Source organism: Megalops cyprinoides, chromosome 4, assembly GCF_013368585.1.
Source record: "Megalops cyprinoides isolate fMegCyp1 chromosome 4, fMegCyp1.pri, whole genome shotgun sequence".
Taxonomy (NCBI): Eukaryota; Metazoa; Chordata; class Actinopteri; order Elopiformes; family Megalopidae; genus Megalops; species Megalops cyprinoides.
The window spans coordinates 15,228,442-15,252,193 of NC_050586.1; the positions used below are offsets into that span (position 1 = coordinate 15,228,442).

The following is a 23,752-nucleotide window of genomic DNA, read 5'->3' on the forward strand; positions in this document are numbered from 1 at the left end:
AATTACAGCCAGTCTATATGCTTATGAATTACAGCCAGTCTATCACACAATGGCAGCCCTAAATGACAATGCAAGGTGAAAAAAAATCAGCAAAGATACAAAAACAGCTCAAATCCAAATACCATTTATTGGCAATGACAGCAGTGTTCATCTAATGCTAGAGCTTTGAGGTAAAGCTCCCAGTGCCAAGCTATCATATTATCAACTAAAGTCCTCTAAGACCTGCTTTTACTCTCATCTCCCATAAACAAAGTATGTATTTTTTTAATTCCCAATTCAAAAAAGTAAAAACAGCAGTAAAAACAGCTTAAAAAAATGTTGGAGTAACTTCTGATAAGTCTCCTGTAAACTGGAAATGGGGTCAGTTTCTTCATAAAAAATGCACAAAATCCCTGTTTATTCAGCACAAATAAACTAATGACATTCACAAACAAACTGGAAACACTACATCTAAAACTATTCTATACCACGAGCATGACTCTTTGCGCAGTATTTACATTAGACTTGGAACCAAATAACATGCAGGATGATTACTTTGAACAAAATTAAAAAAAAACATGAATTCAATGATCTACGGGAACAACAGTACCTGGAAATTCATTGGGCCATTTCAGCATAGCCTGAGGTATAGGATTTTAAGGACTTGTTTTCAATAGAAAAATAAAACAATTTAATCACAAAATTAAAAGATCATTTATATTGACATAATTTAAAATATTATGACATTTTTTGATATGCAGATTCTGGTTTTTAACTAAGGTAAAATGAACTACAAGAGGAAAATAACTTAACATTGTCTAAAAGACCAGAATAAAACTGAATTCTGTTCCACAATACCATACAGGAAGATGTCAGATTTCCAAATTCTCCACACCAACTAAAGAAACTAGCCTTCATAAATCAAGATCAATAGTTGAACTTCCATTGATGAAGTTCTCAAATATCTCTTCACCCTTCCCCTCATGATTGACAAATATCTCTTTCATTAATGTTTTTGTCTGTGGACCACCTTTTAGTGCAATATAACTAACACAAAAAAATGACTTAAATAAAAAAAATTGATGCAAACAAGAAAAAAAAGGAAGACATAACTGACTCCCCTTTCTGCTTCTGATTCTAGACCCGATTGTCTACTTCATCCACTCCGGCCAGAGGTCCAGACTCTGGTGGCTTGGATGTGGATTGGGAGAGGGCCTGCTGTGTCAGGACTTGATGGGGAGCAGACTGGATCGGCTCCGGGTCCCATGACTCTGGTTCTGAGGCGGGGACGGGCAGGTAGCCTCCATCGCGGGGCAGGCAGAGGCACCAGCCAGCGCCCGACAGGTCGAGCTCGCTGTACTCGAACCCTGCCCGCTTCAGAATTCGGAAGTCCACCATGTCGGCCGACTCGCTCATCTCTACCAGCATGTTCCAGAAGACGCAGCTGAGGATGATGCCCAGCAACTGCAGGGACAGACCAGTGGGTGAGAACACACTTCAGCAGGCTAGACTGAAGCATACTGACACAGGGCTTGGCAGCACCATAGGGCCACGTAACCAATGCAGTGTGATAATGCTGACTTTCCCCTACAGAGAAGTATGTGAGGAAACGAGCATTATCGAGAAAAATCGCTTGACAAAAGTAAAACAAAATAGTTAAAAGTATAGTTAAATAGTTAAAATAATCCTAAAACGTCACAGAAAGCTGTGGCAACATTAGCTGTGGTAACATTAGCTGTACAGGGGTAACAGGGTACAGTATCGCAATGACAGTCCAGTTAAGATCGCTGCACAGGAGGATAGACAACAGCACCTTTACATTTCAGCAGATACTACTTTCCATACAACCAAAAGCTGAAGGTAGCATGTGATGTAGTTATAGAGGTATTTGCTTTCAGTCCGACATAAGGATTACACCTGGCCGTGAGCCAAGGTCAACATCAAAGACAGAGAGAAGAAAGGGGGAAGATAGGGAGGGATGCTGTGAAGAGCTAATGTGGAAAAGAAAGTGGGATTTCTATAATCGTGGACGGGACTGGTTTGTCTTGTTTTGGTTACTTGTGTAGGGATTGACTGAAATTCTCCTTCCGGAATCTTTGTTACAAACTTTGGAACAATTCTTTACCATGCAACACAAAACGGTTAAGATCAGCAGTGTCAATGTAATGTCAATAATAATGCACATCATGATGGAACCCACAGAAAAGGCATACATAATCACACAGTACAGAAAATGTACATAAGGCATCTATGATTTCATCCTCTAAATGATAAAATATGTAGTTCCAACTGAGTACATAGTTTGCCTCAGTGATCCAACATGAGGCCACCTAGTCTCTACCACCTAGCTTGTACCTTGTCTGGCCGACTATTGAAACTTGGTCATTCAGCACTTCTTTTACCCTTGTATGGCTTTTGCTTGTGTTGTACTCTGGCTCACTTGTAAGTCGCTTCGGATAAAAGCATCTGCCATATGAATAAATGTAAATGTAAATGTAAGGGGCTATTGAAACGGATACAGAGAGATGAAGGGTTACAGTAAACCTGGGTCGTCCATCAGCTCATCTCCAGGAATGACACATACAGCCCTGTGGGTCACACATGGCTCTGTCTGCATCCTCCATGTCCCTGATTCCCCAAACAGGTAATAATTTGGCAAATTATCTAATTGAGGGGGTTTGATTTAGCAAAATGTCCACTCGGGGCAGTGCCGATGATTAAGAGTCGCCGTGTGGCCTAATTACTCAGTGCCTTAATGGGGGGAAATTAGCTGCACCGTCAATAACGCTGAAAAGCTAAGAGGAGACAGAGCTGCTCATGGCCGGGGGGGGGGACTGGGGGGGGGGGGGGGGGGGGGGGGGGGGGGGGACTGATTGCAGAGGACAAACAACAATGGGGCTTGACTGGGTACCTGCTCCTGAGTAAAAACAGAGCGGCAACGAGCACACTGCCAAAGAGCGAGAGAGAGGCGGAGTGGTTATGTCATATGGGACTGGAGTGCTGTCTGGTCAGGGGTGGCCCCGCACCACATTCAGACACATTACAGCCCTCTGTGGCAAAACACAACGGCTCTTAGAGCTGTGTGGTTTCAAACAAAAATAAATCTTCATCCTCGCAGCGCAGAATAATCCGGTTGGCGATGATACACAATAATTGCTTTATTATCAGTGATTGTAAATCATTTGCACGATGATGACAGCCTGCAATGGAGAGGGACACTCCATACAAAAAGGCCTTCTGGACCATTCAGAGGCGAGTCAGAATGCATAAACGGCAGGTTCTAAAGGGAGCAGTCGAGTGGGGACACAGATGTGTGATGGGCACCACATTATGCTGACCATAAAGGGCAGAGAGAGCGAAATGACTGAGATTCGCCGCTCCACGGGGGGAAATACCGCTAATGTGTCCACATGCTACAGATGTTGTTTTCTTTGTTCCACAAGGCAGGGGGAAATATTAATAAATGAAAAAACAAACAGATGGGACTGAAGACAATTAAAATGTAAATGTGTTTGGGAGTGAAACAGCCCCCCTGATGGGGACTGTACCGGCACACATGTCTGCTGCACCCACTGAGGGGCCAGAACTCTTCAGGATGGGACATCACTCCAACAGGAAGGGTTCTGCACCTCCTACCGCCTCTTCCCACACAGTCATGCCCTACCTCAGGGGCAGGACCTCAATTCAGCTTCTAACCTTGGAATATCCCTTTTAATTGAGTGGGTGAAGATGGGAGGGTCCAGCAAGTTTGCGTGTGTGGCAAGTGCCACAGTGTCACAGAAAAAGTATGTCTTTCTGTCTCCTTCTGCAATTACATGCCATAGAACAGCTGTTCAAGTCCTTGACTGTAAGTATGTTGTAGTATCTGCATGTATATGTGTGTGGGTGCACGAGTACCCATTTTTATGGAGAAGAGTCTACCAAGTGAGTGTGTGTGTGTGTGTGTGTGTGTGTGTGTGTGTGTGTGTGTGTGTGTGTGTGTGTGTGCGTGCGTGTTAAAGTATAAGAACGTGTGTACCAGTGGACCTGTGGATCATAGCTGGGTGTGACTAACCTGTGGAAGCCCCACTGCAAAGCAGATTCCCACGGTGGCCCCTACGTGGTCTCCCATCCACAGGTTGACTGCATGGATACAGCCCCGCACATGGATCACTCCAGCCACATCCACACGCTGCAGAGAGAGAGAGAGAGAGGGAGAGAGAGAGACTACATCATAATCAAGGTAACAAAAACAGCAAGAGCAACAAAAACCTCAATGAAAATATCTTCTGTTTCTTGATACAACAGTAAGAATGAGCTAATTATACAAACATTACAGCTGCATAAACTGCATAAACATTTTTTGTTATACAGCCTGTTGAGTGTTCACAGAATAAATATTCATCACAATACTCCTTAGTCTATGACTTATTTTGCACAGGAAAATTGTAACACAAACACACACTGACACCTGAAACAAGCAAAAGACTGAAAAAATGTCGGCCTGGCATGCTGAACTGACAAGTTAAATAACTTGAGTGAAAGCCCAAAAATCCAAAATCCAATCACCAAAACGAATGTTGAATCAAACCAACAAAGCGAAATAAATGATCTGTTCTGTTTGTCTTCGCCACACCCTCAGAGCTGTGTGCACCTCATACAATACACCTCCAGGACCACAGGAAAAAAAAAAAACAAGAGCTACAGTTTTTATAACACAAAGCAAACTCAGTTTCTGCTAACCAGAGGGCCATCATTTCCGTATTGGTAACATTAACACTTGCCAAAGGAAACTTATGTTTGATGTGGAATGTTGACAACACTTCACGCCTTGTTTAACAGCTATTGATTGGCCTGGACCCGGATAACAAGGCACAGGATTCTTACCTCCCGGTTCAGGGTCTGGTAGCCACAGAGTGTATTGATCACCTCTCCCACCTGGGTACAAGACATGGAAACAGTGGAGTGGCTGAGGGATGGAGGTGCTAGAGGCTGTGGACATCAAAGGCTTCTAATCAAAGGCTGCTTTATGCACCAACCACAAGGGCACACGTTTTCCCTTGCATATGAAAAAAAAAGATTATTTTAGGAAAGCATATGCAAAATGAGGTTACGTGGGGGAGCATTAAGGAGCAATGGCTTTTAACCCCATTAATGCATATTCATCACATGCAGTACAGCCACTGCCCCATGTGACTCAGTGTGCTTGAATTCATAAGTGGTGTGACATTATGAAAATATCTGCAAAGTATGAGGGTTAAAGCAGTGTCAAATCAGGAAGAAAGATAACCTAAGAGAAAGCAACCGCCCCCCCCCCTCCTCTCCCACCCACCAATGAACCAACATAATGCATGCTTGCCATACACAATATGGCAACCTAGGCCGGTGACTTGCCTACGGTGGGACATGTTTTTATTCACACAGCATGTGAAATTACAAACTTCTTAGCAAGAACTTGATGTGTGAAGAGAAGGATCAGGAGAAATGCCTGTGAGCACATTATACTCAATGCGCCATTTATACCATGTGCCAAGCCACATGAATAACTACCAAACCATGTGACCCAGCTAACCTTATCTAATTGACAGATCGGTCTGTCATATAACCACTATGTATACTATTATCAGGGTTTTGCGATGAATAGCCTGGGAGAAAGGCTTGCTTTAATATGCATGAACATACATTTACCATGCACTATAATAATATGGTACACTATGTTATGCACTATAATGATAATGTGGTCTCAGATAATCAAATAATGCAGCCACCATTCCATCACAGTGTAGTTTCAGTATTATCTATATACAAAGCAAATACCATATGCCTATGCTAAATGGACTAGGAAGCTGACAAATTCAAGAAAAGTATCCAGGACATTAAGAATTATGGTCTGAGAAATGTCTAAGAGCCTTTTGTGCCAAACTTCACATTCCGTTACAGTTCAAGTAGTCCCATATCTCTGTCTCAAGTACACACACAAGAAATCTCAAAATCCTTCAAAGAACACAGTAGGAGGCTTACATTTACCAGCAAAGCATGAAAAAACAATGGGTTTTTAGGCGCCTGGTGGTGCGGCAATTTTTTTGTAATAACAACCATTCCTTCACAATTGACATCCCTCGGTACCCAGGGGACTATGCGCAACATATTACAGTTCTACAAAGTTGCCTTGGTACGAGTACATTTTTTTTCTGAAAAACAAACTTTTTCTGTTACCTTGGGTGCAATCAAAGGCCAACCACTCTGACAATGATGTCACATGCATCTCCACTGTACAGGAGATAAGCCTGCCAGTCTAGGTGTGCAGCTCAGGCCACAGTCTGTGATTAAAGCTGAGAGATAACGGCCAGCACAGAGGTCTGAACCAGCCACAGCATTCGCAGTTAAGGATGTCAGTGACCACCTGGTGGTCACAACATGCACATTCTCTCACACACAGGCACAGACACAGACACAGACACAGACACAGACACACACACACACACACAAACATAAACGCATACACAAACACACACACAAGCAAACACACACATGCTTCATCCCTCAGGCAGCACAGGTGGTGGGCTGGCAGCTCCTCCCAGATGCACAAGAAATTTTACCCTTTAACTAGCTGCACAAAAGGCAAGAGCCCTAACAAGAAGTGACCAGCAGTGGCACATGAGAGAAATCCATTTATTCAGTAATAATTTCTCTGGGGCAATGACATTTCACTTAATTTGTAGGTCTGTTTTACAAAGAAGTCCCACTGCAATAAAAATACAGTAAACAACAGCAGCTGAGTATTTTGGGATGAGAGGATATTGTGCAGGGACACGAGGCGAAGGACTTCCATTTCATTTCATTTTCAAAGAGAGTAATGAGTGTCTAACCTTCCTGCCAATTCCTTCTCGCTGAGAGAAAAACCAACATTAAAAATCAGCTGTGAGGTGAATTCTCATGATTGATAACGGACTAAGAATATGTCTCTGCTTTAAACACTCCTCCCACCCTCTCTCTAATGTGTGGAGGAAATAACAATGATAGAAATTGCCTGCAATATGCTAAATATATTCATTGTTGTCTGCAAAAATGAATCACCTCCTATTTATTGTACTGAGTCAAATTTAAAACACTTGCTAGATGTGAAATGGTTGTCTACCATGTGGCAGTCCAACATAATACAGACGTAACAGGGAGGTCATTATAAAGCAAGGAAAACTCCATCTGAGCATCTGTCATTCACTTCCCTTGTTACCATTCTCTGTTAGTCTCTTTATCTTGCCCATCCAGCGATGACCCATTCAATGAGATACTAAGTGCATTATAAACCGATTAGCTTCATCAGCGCAGGCAATGTGCAGGCACTGAAGTACTCAATAACAGGCAAGGGCCTTACCTTTAGTCAAGAGTGGGAGCTAATTAAACACTGACCTCCATTAATCCATTTACTAAGCTACCAACTCACTCTCCCTTCCTCTGCTAAACACCCACACCTGCTGGGCATTTGTAAAGCACCATACCGTATGAAAAACAAAAACCCAGACTACATTAGAGTCCTATCAGGGGAGCCAGATTTTTCACGCTGCAGACTTACCTTGTGCCCCACGCAGCAGGTGTAGGGGACTCCACAGGCGAGTGGGCCGCTGCCATTGCAGAAGTGGTACTGATTGACGCCCCAGTCCTTGTACTCATCCCCGCCACAGCAAGAAAACTGAGGGGCAACAGACGGGGGCATCAATGCGAGACAAATGGATACAGTGCTTCCTGCCAAGCCCGTCTCAGTCACCCCCACTTTCGAGCACTCCCCGCCAATTTCTGAAGACTCTGAAAGTGACTTCGCCAAATTGAGGCTGAGCCTTGCAGTGCTTCCCGATCGCATCTCCTCTCTCCCTCCACTATCCGAAATTACACTCATGCATGGACTCCAATTTCACTTCTATTTCCACTGGACTCCCGCAGTAAATAGATATTGATGGGGAGATTGCTAAAGAGTGAGGCAGGCTCAGAGTGGGGCTTTCTAACACTCAATTAAAATCTCCACTTTAAACTCCACTGTTGAAAACAAAATCAATACATGCCATCGCCAAAATGGGACCTGTAACAAAACAAACTTCTGTATCATCTTTTGGAAGTGTCGGACCTGACTGTTCCTCTCTTTTTGTTATTGTGATGTTCTGTCTGCACCACAGGTAAATTGCTGCCACCGTTCTTCATGAATAAATACATTAATGTACACCAGCAACCTCTGTGTCCCCTGAGGTCTGTGGCCAGCTATCACCAATTGATTTACAAGACAGACAGAGAGAGAGAGACAGTGTGTGTGTGTCTGTGTGTGTGTGTGAGTGTGTGTGTGTGAGTGAGTGAGAGAGAGAGAGAGAGAGAGAGAGATTTATAAACTGACATGTTTAGAGTCCATTCAGTTTCATTGTGCTGTGCTCATCATTAACAGCACCTCTTTAAATCACCAGGCATTCTCATGCCTCAACCACCTGCCACCATGACACCCCTTTCTCACACGTGCGCAAGCCATCTATAACAGTGCAATCTGTTTATTACTGGATGATAAAAAGCAGTTCCCCTACCTTCTTTTGTACAAAGTCCAGGATATTTTTGAAGTCTAAGTCGTCATAGTAGTGTTTGATTCCCTCACGAATACTGCTCTGGAACAAGGCTGATGTCTGCACCAACATCAAGACAGAGGATGCACAACAGTTTATTAAATAACAATTGGTGTTACACTCAAAGCTTATCTGAGACAACTTATCTTATGAAATATGCAGAGCCTTAAACATCTGTATTACACTCCAGTGAGAGTAAGTGATGAATGGGTTGTGGAGACTCTACCTTCTTTTCAAATATGAGAGCCACAATGAGAGCCAGGGCCTGGAGGGCCAGCAGGACACAGAGCACACACAGGAACTGCAGAGGAAAAAAAAAACGTTAATATATGTTAAACACACACAAACACGCACAGGAACTGCAGAGAAAAGAAGTGAATATATGTTAAACACACACAAACATGCACAGGAACTGCAGAGAAAAGAAGTGAATATATGTTAAACACACACAAACATGCGCAGACGCTGTAGAGAAAAAATGTGAATATATTTTAAACACATACTAACATGCAGAGGAACTGTAGAGAAAAAATGTGAATATATTTTAAACACATACTAACATGCAGAGGAACTGTAGAGAAAAAAATGTGAATATATTTTAAACACATACTAACATGCACAGGAACTACAGAAAAAAGAAGAATGTGAATATATGTTAAACACAAACAAATGCGCAAGAGAACAGCAGAGAAAGAATGTGAATATATGTTAAATGCATATACACATGTACATACACACACACATACACAGACACACAGGAACTGTAGAGAAAGAGAAAAGAATGTTAGTATGTGTTACAGGAACAGCAACTGCAGAAAACGTTAAAAATACATGTTAAAGACACACACACAGAAACTCAAGAGAAGGTGGATACATGCTTACATGCGTAACATACGTAACCTGCTCACACACACACACATACACACGTGAGGCATAGCAGAAAAGACGTGCCAACACGTCCCGCAATCACTTGCACTCACCATGTGCAGCAGGGTCTTGTTGTCTCTGAGGGAGCCCACCATGCCTACCACAGACACAGTGAACATCACCAGGCCCAGCAGAATGAGGACCACAGCAGGGGCCAGGAACAGCCCCTCCAGAGTGCGGTTCTTCTGTCGCTCAACCTCTGCATAAATGCCCACACACAGCACACACAGGCCCAGGAGCTGCAGCACAAACAGGGCAACGGTAAGTGGGGGCACCGCTGACATCGGTGAGCTGCTTCAGTAGCATCATGGTCTAAACAGCACCACCACTGACTCAGGCACTGAGTGAAACTGAAATGAATCTGCCATTCACACATGGTGGAAAAATCCTAACAGGAGTAGGGCTGAAAAACTCAAAGCTCACCGCACAACTTGACCGCTATGGGCCAACCTACATTTGCACCTTTGAGAAACAGACTCACTTGCAGAACACTTGCAGAACACTTGCAGAAAAGTGCATCACTCCACCATTCCCGGCACCAGAGTAAATGTGATGCTGTTTCAGTTTTATCCTGGAAAAATCTTTACAAGGGGTATTCAGCATTTATGATATAAACTAGCCCTCCCCAACACCCCATTGATTTTCTATTATTAAAGAGCCACAATTTACATTACAATTATCCCCATCATCTTTCATACCCTCTTCCTTTCTTTCAAAGGTGCCAAATGCCTAACCTCCTGCTCCTCATGATAGATATATATATTAATCAGCCAAATGGTCAGCCTTCTAAAAATGCTGACTTTGCTATAATAAAAAACTGTGTGAAGACACAGCGAGTGAGTAACAGAGAGAGAGAGGGGAGAGACAGACAGAGAGACAGAGAAGGACAGTAACCCAAAAGGTCCATTAAACTGAGAAAGTATAAACAAAAGTGTCATCCTTTCATAATGCTGAAGACTGAGGTAAACACACACAACCAGATCAGCCATTTGTAAACACAGCATTTGTACTCCTCTTCTCTTCTTCATGCAGCATGCAAGTTCACTTGCTCACACATGTACCCGCACGCACACACAGACACACACAGACACACACAGACACACACAGACACACACAGACACACACACGCATAAACTCCTTCCAACAACATTCCTTCTGAGATAACATTAAATAAATTGAATGACGACAAAAAAAATTAGTTTTCATTAATTCTAAAAGCCTCTGCATTGCCGGCTTACTGCCAAAAGAACACCTGCAGGCCCAGAAGAGTGGAGGATAAAACATAACACCAAAGAGGGAGAGGAAATGAAGAAAGAGCATTGATAGGTAGTGGGGATGTAGAGCAGAACAACATCTGATACTTCTGAGGGAATTTCACGTTCCTACTGGAACTACAGAGGATGATGTTGATTATGAGTTAGTACCCTTTATGTGAATACTGTGCTTTGTATATACCACAGCAAAAAAAGGCTAAAAAGACAAAGAGAAAACACTGCATTTGGGAAGAGTGGTAAAAGTGTGTGCCTCTTATAATATAACTGCAGTCATATTCAGTATGAGTTAACTGTATTAAATATGTGATCACTACTTTAATTTGTTACAAATCCAGCTGCTCCTGAAAGGAAGAAAGGTTCAAATTACTTGCTGTCAGGCAACAAACTCAACTGAAGGATTCGGAATACAGAGGGTGAGGGGGGAGTGAGAAAGCCAGAGACAGGGGTGTAAATAGAACATTAAAGTGACTGCAATTTCCTGTGAGGTGAAAGTCAGCAATGGAGAGAGAAAGAGAGAGAGAGAGTGCGTAGGAGAGAGCAAAGAGGAAAGAGAAGATTCATTATTCCTACTGTGTGATTCTAGGATGGTACATTCATGGAAAAATACCTCTCAAACCAAGTGAAGGTGAGGAAAGAGACAGAGGGCAGGATTAAATCAAACAAGACAAACCATGAGAAGAAAATATACATTCTCACACTTTTCAGCCCAAAGCTTCCCCTCAACAAAGCATACGCATCTCCACATTCAATTCAACAATTCCCCCACAAATACATAGTCTCATATCTCTAATTTAGTTCCATATCCATCATCATTATAACTCGAATTTACATAGCTCTTACTGCCTATGGATGACACAGCATGATAGTGGAGGAGTACAACCTCAGCCGCCACCACCATCCACATTATTACAGATGAAAACCTCTTAAGACCATTTTTAATTAGACAGACAAAGAGATGATTCTATGGGTAGACTGAGAATTTGGCCAATCTGCCATGGTTGGGATGTGCCCTCTGTAATTAGTAATTACCACCCCATCTGAAAGAGGATTCATAATGCAATGTCCTGGCCTACTTTCTGCAGAAACCTTTTCCAAATTTCGCCACAGAAGGAATTAACCAAGCCGAGACCTGTGTACTCAGCTGCTTGATCGTTCTCCTCTGGATTCCAGAAGGATGGAATATAGGAAACCCAAAGTGCCCTTGGGTGCCAGGAGTTATTTAGCTCATTTATTTAAGTAACCATTTATTTAAATAACAAATTGCATTAAACCTGGGACTTTGAACTGTGATAATAATTTACCCAGCCCAACGAAGTGAAATGTACTTGGTACAGCAATTCATTGGGCTTGCAATTCCTAGCCGCTGTCATATATTGATACAATTTCTCGATAAATACACCCCCCCCCCCCCCCCCCCCCCCCCCAAAAAAAAAAAAAAAAAAATTAAATACATACATATGTACATACACACATATACATAAATGAAGCACGACCCTGCACTGCTGTAGTGTGCTGCAAAAGCTAGGACCATTGCCAATCCGGTACTACATTTCAAATCTGATTTATTAGCCATCGAAGTCCGTGATTAAAAAATGAAGACGTAATAGTTAACTTTTAATGTCTGTATACGGTTCACACTCCCATACCATGTGGGAGGTATTGTGACAAGAGATGAAGACGAAACCTTCTTGGATATAGACGGGTATTCTGTGCAATGTAAATAATTAATACATGGTGGCACAGACATCGCACGGAAAGAATGGCAATTTGAAAAAGGTATCGAGAGATTTTGAATGATCAATAGTTACAACATACAGTTTCTGCTGGCGACCAAAACAAATGGAACAACAAAACCCGACCACGTCCCTTTTAAATGAGCCAGACTGTCCCACACCCTTCTCCAGTTTAGCCAAATCACTATGTAGCCACAACCATCATTGTAATGTAACAGTGTTACAAAATATCCGCGAATTACTGGCTATGCCTGTAATGTTAAATGAGATGATTTACTGATATGATTTATCTTCAACAACCCTCATGATAGCTTTTACATTTGCGTGGGGAACGTTGTTGACAATGTCAGATAGCTACCTAGCTAGCTAATATCATCCAAAACGCCATAGCAAGCAATGGAGATTTTAGCTAGCTGGTAAGGCTACCTAGATTGCAGCCACATTTCTGACGTAGCTATCTGAAATTGACCGCCGAAATTGAGAACCGCAGTTTAGGCAACCAGCTAGTCACAAGGATTCGTAACATTTTCCCCAGATGCAACCAGTAGTACACCAGCTAGCAAGGTATCTGTCCTCTACCAGCAAACAGGTAATGTAAACGATGACAGTTCACTTACCGAAAAAAGCATTGAATAAACATTGAGGGTGAACTTAATGCAGTAATAGAAGTGGTTGCTGTTTCTCCACTCCGAATACGAAGGCATTTTGCTAATGATTACCGAATGAAATGAAAGTATTTAGCCAATTAGCATGCTAGTGTATTCATATATCCATTGTTACTGATGTTATCAGATAGCTAGCACGATTGATATTTCTGGCTAGCCAAATAGCTAGTTAGCCAAATGCAACAGAAAGAGTAGATAGCACAGTAAACTACACAGCTGCAGTTGTTGTCTTTCATAGTAAATTGCTAATTTTGCTGCTTTTTTCCAGGAACCAATTCAGAGAGCACATTTGTGCATTAACAACCCATTTAACTTTTTTTCTGAGAATGAATAAATAAACTTCCGCTCCACCGTCGGCGCTTCAGTTGTCTATTTTAAAGGGCCAGTCCGAATACAGCCCAGTGAAAACTAACCAGCTGTTGGAAACTGAACTTTATGATTTGCATGGCTAGCTATCAACAGAGAATGTCGTCAGCCAGTAAATAATTATCCTCTTAAGGTAGAAAGGCTGGCGATTTCCAAGGGCAAAATGCTTGCGCTGTTCTCAGACAAAGACGTGGGAGACAAAGACGAGGCAGAAAACGGCCGGCATGGAGACAGGCGTCGGTTTGAGAGGGTGTGTAAGAAAATAGGTCAAATCACAGGCTGTCCATCTTAGCTGCTAAATCAAACATAGCAACATCATGTGTTTCCTTTATATCCCACAGAAAAGCACAGTTAGTCAGACAAAAATAACCAAGGCCGTCCATTGCATTGTATTGCATCATCATAGCTTTCCTAGACAGGATTAAGTGTATTTTGGTCACATTACCTTACAGGGACCAGAAATCACATCCCATTTGAGTTGACATAAATTGAAACTGTCTTTAATCCATTCATGAAAATCACTGTAAAGTTCCTTTTGTGTATTTGTTTCTGCCTCCCTCTCTCACTGTGTACTCCAGCACAACACATTTATGTCCACCTCTATGCCTAGTTCATTGTGGAATTTCTTACCGTTCCCAACCAGTCAACCAATTGGTTGAATTTGCTGTGGTTATGCTCTATATTTCAATTAAAATTTTTAGGGACTGCTTAGAAGTCTTCAGATGTCCTGCTAAGGCAAGTTTGGCAGTTGACAGCTATGGCACCAGACGCAAAGCCCATTACTTACACAATCTTTTTAATTTATATTTTATAATATCTGGAGTGTCATTCTCCTGTATTGATCCCTTTAACTTTTTTTTTTTTAACTGTTCTCACGCTTCACTGAATAACTACACTGAGAAAAAAAGTTAAATGAAATCCATTAATATTTGGCAGGGGCGTAACCCTAATCCATCTCTTTAATGCAGGGTACCATTTTAAATTCCTTTGCAGAACACAGCTCAGGACCAAAGAAAAAACTACAAGCTTCCAACAGCAGGGTCCATTTTACTGATCATAAACCAATGTTTCTGAAATGGACTGGCATTCTGTCTAGAACGTGTATTTGAATGTCAAGTTAAAGTGTTTTGCGCCAAAGCCATGGTAAAATGGTCCCACCCTATGAAGCATGTAGTCTCAAGCACAGCTCCAAGCACAGCAAATGAAGCAAATGAAAGACCAAAGGTGAAGTGGATGGACCAGATGGAACACATACAACGCTGCAACATAAAAAACTAGAGTCACTCAAGCTGCCGTGTGATAAAACCATTCTTCCTTTCCCTAAGGGTAGAGTCAGATCCAATCTAAACAAAAGAGAGGGTACTGAAAAAGTCCATTTCCAGCTTGATGGGGGTTTGCTGAAATACTGAGTTTCAGTTTGGCATCTGTTTTTAAGAATATAGAAATAAGGTTTTTTTTGTTGTTGTTGTTGGTGTTGTTATGCAAGTAATACATCTGTCTCTTTCAGTTTTGGTGACCACATTTTCCCCTGAAAAGTTCACCACATGGTCCTGTTCAGATGATTAATTTTGTGCTTCAATGTCTCAATTTATGCACAATTGAAAATAGCAATTTCTGGTTTCTTTGTGTGAAAATTAAATGTGATCTTACTTCTCAAACACATCAACACAAAGTAAATAATATATGCACTTTATGTTATTTTGTTATCACGCAGCTTTAGGTTACCTTACCTCAGAGCCCAGTCCACTTTCCTTTGGCTAATGGTTGATATCACATATTTTAATAGCTCTTCTCCGTGCACCCCTTTTTGTCCAAGGTATTTCAACACTCTGCTGCCAGTCTCACTTATACAAATGTGTGCAGAGTATCGGGAACCCTTTTATCTTAAATATGCAATAATATATCATCATAAATAATGGATTATTTTACTGAACACCCTGGGTTACTTAAACTGCAAATGCACAGAGAGGTCATTGGTGAATGGAAACTGAAAGCACAGACGTTGCCAAAGACAGATAAAAGGACAGCCGTGTCAGCCATGTACAGGATAATGGTCTGACCTTTATCAAGGGAGCGTGCGTTATTTCAGGTGAGACAGAAAGCTAATAGCATCCTAAAACAATTTTGTCAATCCTTTACCTGCAGTACAAAATTTTGGCTGAAAATCTATGTTAGAAATCTGTCAAAAACACATAAGATGTCGATTTGGTTGTCGTCTTTATTTAAATTATTCAAAGCAATACACAATGATTCATTTAATTGTGTCAGGGTCCATACTAGATCAGAACACAGAATACATAATTTAACAGCAGTGCTTTCTTTAAAAATGCATGGGTCACATTTGCATGTCTGTTTTTCGATTATTTGATTTCATCCTTAATGTATAAAATGTCTGGACCAGGGTCAGTCAGATATTAAGGATTAAAAACTTTTCTTCAGTGGAGCAACGTGTTCTCTCCTGTGAATTTAATTGATTCCACATTCTTCTTCACAGAAAAGTATTGGTATTAAGCAGGCTACTATTTTCTTGGTGTTGTCATAAATGTGTACATACAGCAGTTCTTGCTGGCAACAGAGAAGATAAAAAATGTATGTGACAAATGAGACACATTGCAATTACACAGGACAGCCAAAGGCTCAGGAAACACTCCATGTCAAAAGCAATTAGATTGAGAAGGAAAGGGACAATAATTAAAAGAGAGAAGGGGAGGGAATGTAGGCATAACAAGAAAAATGGAGGCAAAAATTTGGAAGGAAAAAGTGAATGACAGGGCAAGAGAGAAACAGGTGGTGAGGAGACAGGGACACACTTGATTTGATCTTTCATGCATGAGTGATAGACAGATAGGCGAGAGGAACTGTGACTGACACCATGTGGGATGTGATAAGGTGGTAGAGAAACTGGAGAGTGCCCGTAATACATTTATTTCCTGAGTGACAAAGAGGAAGAGGGATTAATTAAACCAGCCCATTTCCCAGGGTGCACTTCTCCACGCTGACCTGGACCTGAGCTTATAATCACATGTCATTATTCAACATTCTCTCTGTCTCCTTTTTTTTCTTTTCTTCTGCCACCCTCCCCCGCCCCATCAGCTCTGTGATATCAACCAATTAATTTTCTTGAATAAAAAGCAACATGTCAAATACTGAGACAAGAGAATGTAATTAGGAAGTCAAGACAATTTATTCTCTGAGTGATTATTGTTGATTAACCTTAAAACTTTAATTCTGAAGACAAGTACATTTTGCATTGCCACACAACTAATTTCAATGTTAAACACTTTGCCACTCCAGCCACTGTTGCTTCAAGAAGGCTCGCTTTTGTTTAATTCCAAAGATTAGATTTCAATTAATCTTGGAAAAAGTAATTAAAGAATCAATCAGTTGTACAATGAGGCAAAGTGAATTACCAAGTCGCGTATGAGTCATCTACTCAGCGGCTATATATTGGCTCAATTCCTTTGAAAACTGATTTTCTATTCATCCCCAGTTGGACTGGGGATTCTATCCTTACAGGTACGTTTGCTAACGAACCCTTTTATCCATTACTACAGTACGTCCCCCACTACAACCTATTGCTGTTGTTTACAGTGATAGTGAGGTGGATGACGGTAGAGGCCGATCAATGCTGAGCTTGATGCTCTGGAAGTGGTGACATCTTGTCTCCATCTCCCAGCATTCCCTCACAAAGCTATTTCACTGATGTGATGTGAGACAGCTGGAGCACCATTTATTCCCCTCTTTTCATAACTCCTCACAGCCAGGGCTAATGATTCACAGACATAATATCTGGTCTACCACAGCTCCGAAGGTTTTACAAGGCTTTTCAGCACTTCTCTCATTTTAAACCTTTATCCAATGTTCGACGGCCATAAAATAAGCGAACCACTGATCCACTGACAAATAGCAGTGGCACTGTAACTGTGACAAGTAACAGTGGCACTATTACAGTATATTAGCTACAGTTCATCAAACAGCAATATATATGCCCTGTGGAGCCATAGTTACTCACAAACTGATCGATCCAGAGGTGTTTTATAAGACATCTCCAGTGGACCTTTATCGATGTTATGTTTTTGTCACCACAAAATGCACCAGAGACTTTATTATGAAATTGGGCTATGATGCACTTTTCTTGGCAAGAACGATTTTCAGTCTCTGAACAGATTGGTAATTATCTTCTGCCTGTAGCAGATGACGATTTGTACTGTATGAGGGAACCATTCAGAGGCACTGACAATCACTAGCACCATCACTCTGTAGTCACTCCAACCACAAGTATACATACATGAAGAGGCACGTGAACAAACATACAAGATAAATCCACACAGAAGCAGAGAACATTGCATGGATTACATCCTTATATACACACATGCACTTGCTACATGCTACACATGTGAGTTTAAGCATGCATGTGAGCAACAGGGAACAGTGTTATATCAGCCTTCTGGGGGTAATCTAATGTATACTTAAATATTTATAATATAAGGAGGACTAATTAGATCATTTAAAACATTATTCCAGCAAATCTGTTGTTTCCTGTTGTTCATAAACAAAATAAACCCTTGTTTTAACCTATAGCTACAGCATTGGTTCAGTGGTGTACCATTCACGTCAGTACAGAAAACTTTTCTTGTTCCTTCTCAATTGACATTTTCAGCAGCATTTGGCACTGCAAACAGAAAAGACACTGAATGTCCTCTCTAAGCATGAGGAGGGCCGTTGAATCAGTCCTCCTGTGAACACATCCGCAGGATTCTCTTGTCCATTTCTCCACAAAATTCAATTACCCAGCTATGATTCTGGAGCCTGGCAGGCCAAAAAGAAGCTGTTTATTTATTTATTTACCTCATTTGCTGATTTTCATATTTGATTTTTCCTTGTATGGAGGAGCATACAGCTAACAGAAGGTGGTAGATTATCTGTTATACATCTTAAGATATTGGTGAGATGAGCCAATCACTCTCCAGTTGCATTCAAGCCATGTTGACAGCAGTCGACCTGTGAAATTGAATTTCTGTCTCCTTGCTGGGTCAGAGTATTAGGCCTGCAGAGACTGGTTTGGGTGCAGATGTGCAGTCGTATACACGGTGGGTGGTTGGGGGTATGGGGGAGTCCATCCTCCTGTTATGGCAAGTGTACAGTATTCAAGCCAAACACTGTACAGCCTGTCATTACAAAATAAAAAAAAAACACACTTTTTCATTTTATAACGATTACTAAGTGTATTTGCTTTGTCATGTTTGGTCAGAGGGAGGGGGAAACAGGAAGAAATGAAATTTCAGTAAAACTACACTTTGTGTCATTTGGTCACATATTTACCTTATGTGCCAGTGATTACACTATTTTAATTTGAACTTTATTCAGATTGATTGACAGAGGAGGGAAAGGCAGGAAGGTGAGAAGACAGGTTCAAAGAAAGGAGCGTTCACAGGACTTTTGAATGGAAATGCTCTTAAAAACACTTAAATGAAAATATGAAAACATGGACCAGGTGTCTCAATTGCACAGAATATCACATGAACATTCTTACTGCTGAAGAACAGCCATCACACAAGGTGTTCTACACTAAGCCTAACAGTGAGGTAAGGGATGTGCAGCGTATGTAAATTGAAATTGAAATTGAAATTGTAAGCTGAAAATGTTGAGGAGGAGCAAAAATCAGGAAAAACCAGAATGAAGGCCTATAGTTACACTAACTGAGAGTGAAGAGGGAAGACAGAGGGAGACATAGCAAGTGGAGGACATGCTCCTACATGAAGCCCTTTTCATGTGTTACTTTATAATCATATCAACCTCAGCCTGTATGTTTATGTTATTTGATCCTGAATAAGCCCTCAAAGCTTGACCAAATTCTCACCTTAGGATCTATGGAAACTATGGACATTTGTGAATTTTGAAATGTTTCATGCAAAGATTTGTCACTTTTATCACAGCAGAAACCATCATTTGGCCTTACCTTGCCACTGTTCACAGCTCCCTCATCCTTCACTGCTTCTACACTCTTATAGCATTCTCACTTTCACCCTCCAGCTCAGAGCAATTTATTTCCTCAGCAATCACAATGAGTTCTCAAAATTTACTGAGGTAAACAATGACAAAAACTGATTTCAGCAAGTTTCAGACCCTCTGCCAATCACTCACTTTTGACATAAGCTTCTGTCTCTCTTCCTCTCCACACACATTTGGCAATCTCTTCATACAGCTAGAGGTTTATTGGGATACTTTAGGTAAAGTGCCTTTCTCAACGGTACAACAGCAGTGTCCCATCAAGGACTGGAAATAACAACCTTCAGTTTCAGGACCCTTCAAGAGTCCATCCTAGTAGGTTGAAGAACGGTATGTTGTAATGGGTAGAATATCTTGCATCATTACAAGTAGAGACACATATGGATGCTACTGTATGAGGACTGAAACACAAACAAACACATATTCTGCTTCAATACAAATTAGACTTTTATAATCTCACACAAAACATTTAGTCTTCAGCAATACACACAATGCGTTTTTGACCACTACAATTAAGCACCTATGTGAAAAGCTATACATTTTACACAACAAAAGCTATGCATTCATTTTTGTTATAATCTTTATTATTTCCATGAATGCCCTCTCACAAGACACAGAATCATCATCACAATCGACCCTACTTTCATCCCTTTATGCTTGTTCAGTGTTCCAGAAGGCTTCAACACATGCTCTGGCATGGGGCTAACCTTTCAGCAGGAGTGAAGGAGAGACAGTGCTTAATTGTGTTTGGTTTTAATGCTGTATTGCAATTGACAATATCAGGAACGTTACGGTGAAGAAGAGGGCTTTTTGTAGACGTGAAATTGCCTGTCATATGTTGTGTGTATGCTCCTTTGTACCATGTCATGGATAAAGAGAAGCTTATGATTGTTTTAGAAGCATTCATCGACTGACATAAACCTGTGGCAGCCTCCATACTTGACTGTAGCCATGTGGATGTCCCTATTCACTAAAATGGAGCACCCTGAAGACTGAAAAATGTATTTATTTAAAAACTACTATGAAACAGTCTCTTTGTGCAGTTCATGAAGTTTGCTGTCTTTACTGTTGGAGGCACTTAATCTGACTATTTATGAACTTTTTCTAATATAACAAACCACAGTGGATTGAGGCCTAAGACTTGGTACCTAGCGGACTGGTTTGGAGGTAAAACAGATCCTGGACAGACATCACTGATGGCTTGTAACAGTATAGATTCAACACTTTGCCCTATAAACTGTACCTTTCTTGACACGCACACCTTTTGCATGACAACGCACCACTATATGTTGTTGCATTTCCTGGTAGAGAAAAACATGAGTGCGATGCACTTATTCACCCAGCACGAACCCAGCGGAGCACCTCTGGGATGATTGAGATTGACGTGAGAGTCGTCGGGACCCACAGCACGTATGCTTGCAGACTACTGTGCAGCACCTCTGACTGAGCAGAGGACGATTCCCCAGAGACAAACAAACCTTCTTGTAATGTTGATGCTCATACCAGATGTGACCACAACTAGTAGCAAATGGAGGACAAATAAGACATTTCAAAAGACTCAGCCCCAAGCAAAGGTATTTTATCTCCTTTGATTTGACAATGGTTTGAAATATTCAGCATTGTGTGTAATCAATTTTTACCTGGGAAATAACTGTCTCTGTATTCTTCTTGTTCAGAAAATGTTGTGCCCATGATCATGTTACCTTTTCTATGCCAAACGGACATACTTGCAGTTTAATCATAGCATAACAGCATTTGGATATCAGCTTATTCTCATTATGAGGGATTTTGATACCTCAGAATTTCAGGTATTTCATAATAAATTTGCTTTCAGACATAGAAAAATGGTTTCTCCGTATGTTCCTTCAGCCATTTCTTCAATGAGTTTATTCACAGAATCATACTGAAGTAAGTGACTTAGGGATGAGGAGGAGAATGAAAGTATGATGGAAAGAGAGAGATTTTTTAAAGCTCTGCTTAACAACTATCAAGTCATAAAGAGCATACATAAAGGCAAACAGACAAAAATAAAGAAACAAAAACACAAGTTTCAGACAGAAGGAGAGAGACAAAGACTGACTAACTATATCATTATTCATAATACAGTGTCACTCAAACGTGTCTTGGATCTTATGCAAACATTAAATCATTTTTGACTGCTGTAACATTCATGGCAAGAATTTGGATTGAACACATTGTGATTGAAGGCTAGGGGAAAAAGAGATTTAGAAAATGAAAAGCATAGAAAATACGAGGATGAAAAAGATTTTTCAACCTAATTCACAAAATGATTTTAGGACAATCAGTAGAATAATGACAATCAATCTAGTTTTAAAATATGTCTGTATATCATACCAGTGTGGATTCTTTCCTTCTATAAACTAACCATTACATCAGCACAGTCCTGTCCGTCCCCCCACTGTAACATTGCATCTGCTTAGCCAGGAACATGAATCGCTGTCCACCCATTTAGCAAATGGCTTTACATTTTATGTTATAATGTTTTGCTGTCTGTATGGCTAAAATATATACCCTGAATTATGTTTTAGAACAAAAAGTTTAATGCTGTTTTACAGATATAAATGTATCTCTAGGTAGCATGCTGCTGTCATTTCACAGGGAGAGTCTCTCAGTTCTCTTGGTTGCTGAATAGAATGAATTGTGCAAAATTGAAATTAAATTTCTGAGCAGGTAACCTGACCAGACAGCCTCTACAGAATGCAATGTCCTTTTTCTATGGGTTCCAGATCACATCAAACTAATTGCTTCCAGGAGAAAAAAAAAAACTGTTTGGTGAGCATAATGAATAGTCAGTTACTGTCAATATCAAAAGTGCAAGTCAACACTAAGTGTTATTTCATCTTCTTGGCAGAGAAATTTCTTCTCTGAAAATTCCAGCATCTTCCTGCACAATATACTAAGAAATAACAGGTAACTATGGTGTGCTTATTAGTAAAGCTGATGTTTTGTTAGGGCAACTAGGGCAATGTCATTAATGTCTCCAGGTGGAAAACACACTGTGCTGTAGAATTACAGATTGCTGTATATCCTTGAGGTAGCTGGAATTCGCCTGCATGAAGGATCTAGAATGCTATGTATATGTAACTGATGTCGTACTCTCACGTGTAATCCAATGCATTATTCCTTATGGATCTCCTGCACATCTCACATATCAGGAAGAATGGACGTGCTGTGTCTCAGACATGGCAGTATCTCATCTGATCTCCCAGTTAGAGAGTATGAGGAAGGCAATAATGCAACAGGATTTTGAGAACAAGGTCCAAGGTAAACTGTAAAAATAACACGGGCTGTACCTAGACAGCTGACTTCTGCAATAGTTACCCTTCTATCTCCCTGTTTCAAAATCTCAGTAGCCCAGAGCTTTTAGGCCCCTTCTAATTGCAGCAAGTCCTTAAAACATCAACAGACATTTCTCTCTGTACCTCCTGCCTCTTCATTTTCTCTTCCTCTAGACCCACAAATACATTTCGCATAGTAATATGCTTACAACTATTTACAACTATTTACAACTTTTCAAGTATCTGTTTATCAAAAGGTTTAATTCAGGTAGAAGTATACCTTTTGTGAACTTCTGCTTGAGTAAGATCAAGGCATGTGCCCATTCGCTGAGAAAATAGAGATAAAGCATTCAGAAAGTGGTAAATTACAAATTCCCCCCACAAAAAAAAAAAAAAAATTACAACAAGTAAATGAATTTAAAACGTCAGCCGTAAAGCACTACTTGGAAAGTAGTATCAAATCACCACTAGAGAGAGACAGTGAGCAGTTTTTAACAAACCTATACTTAAATCCTGTTCAGTTCCATTCTGCTTACTTCCCTTACAAATGTATTTGAAGTGTTCAGTATTTGTATGTAATCCTTTATTACAGTGGAGTGAATTTATACAGGACATGTCACAAATTACTACATTGATCAATGGATTAATGGATCACCTGTGGCTGGAAGACTGCTCCATTGTCACTGAACTATATTTAAGGAGCAGGAAGCAGTAGCATGGGATAGAGGTTCTGGGAGTAGAGTTATGTCCCTATGGCGCCCATTCTTTCCAACAGAGGACTGCCATTGCGTACACTGAGCTTGTGCTAATCACATGCTGATGGAGACTGGAGCAGAGCCAGCCAGACATCCAATGGGCGCAAGTATGGCTGAGCATTCATGTGCCTCTTCTGGTTGTTTGGAGGTGTTTTTTGCTCGGTATTCC

At 40.9% G+C, this 23,752-nt stretch overlaps 1 protein-coding gene across 1 annotated transcript; it reads right to left on the bottom strand.

Annotated features, from left to right (window-relative positions):
* Nucleotides 1-955: 955 nt before the first annotated feature.
* zgc:110329 (uncharacterized protein LOC550500 homolog) lies at nt 956-13,860 on the bottom strand. Its single transcript, XM_036527315.1, has 8 exons — nt 13,107-13,860; nt 9,536-9,721; nt 8,782-8,856; nt 8,520-8,615; nt 7,532-7,648; nt 4,846-4,896; nt 4,034-4,150; nt 956-1,443 (listed from the first exon to the last, which is right to left on the bottom strand). The coding sequence occupies exons 1-8, from the start codon at nt 13,191-13,193 to the stop codon at nt 1,117-1,119; spliced, it is 1,056 nt and encodes a 351-aa protein (XP_036383208.1). The 5' UTR covers nt 13,194-13,860; the 3' UTR covers nt 956-1,116.
* Between the last annotated feature and the right edge of the window lie 9,892 nt (nt 13,861-23,752).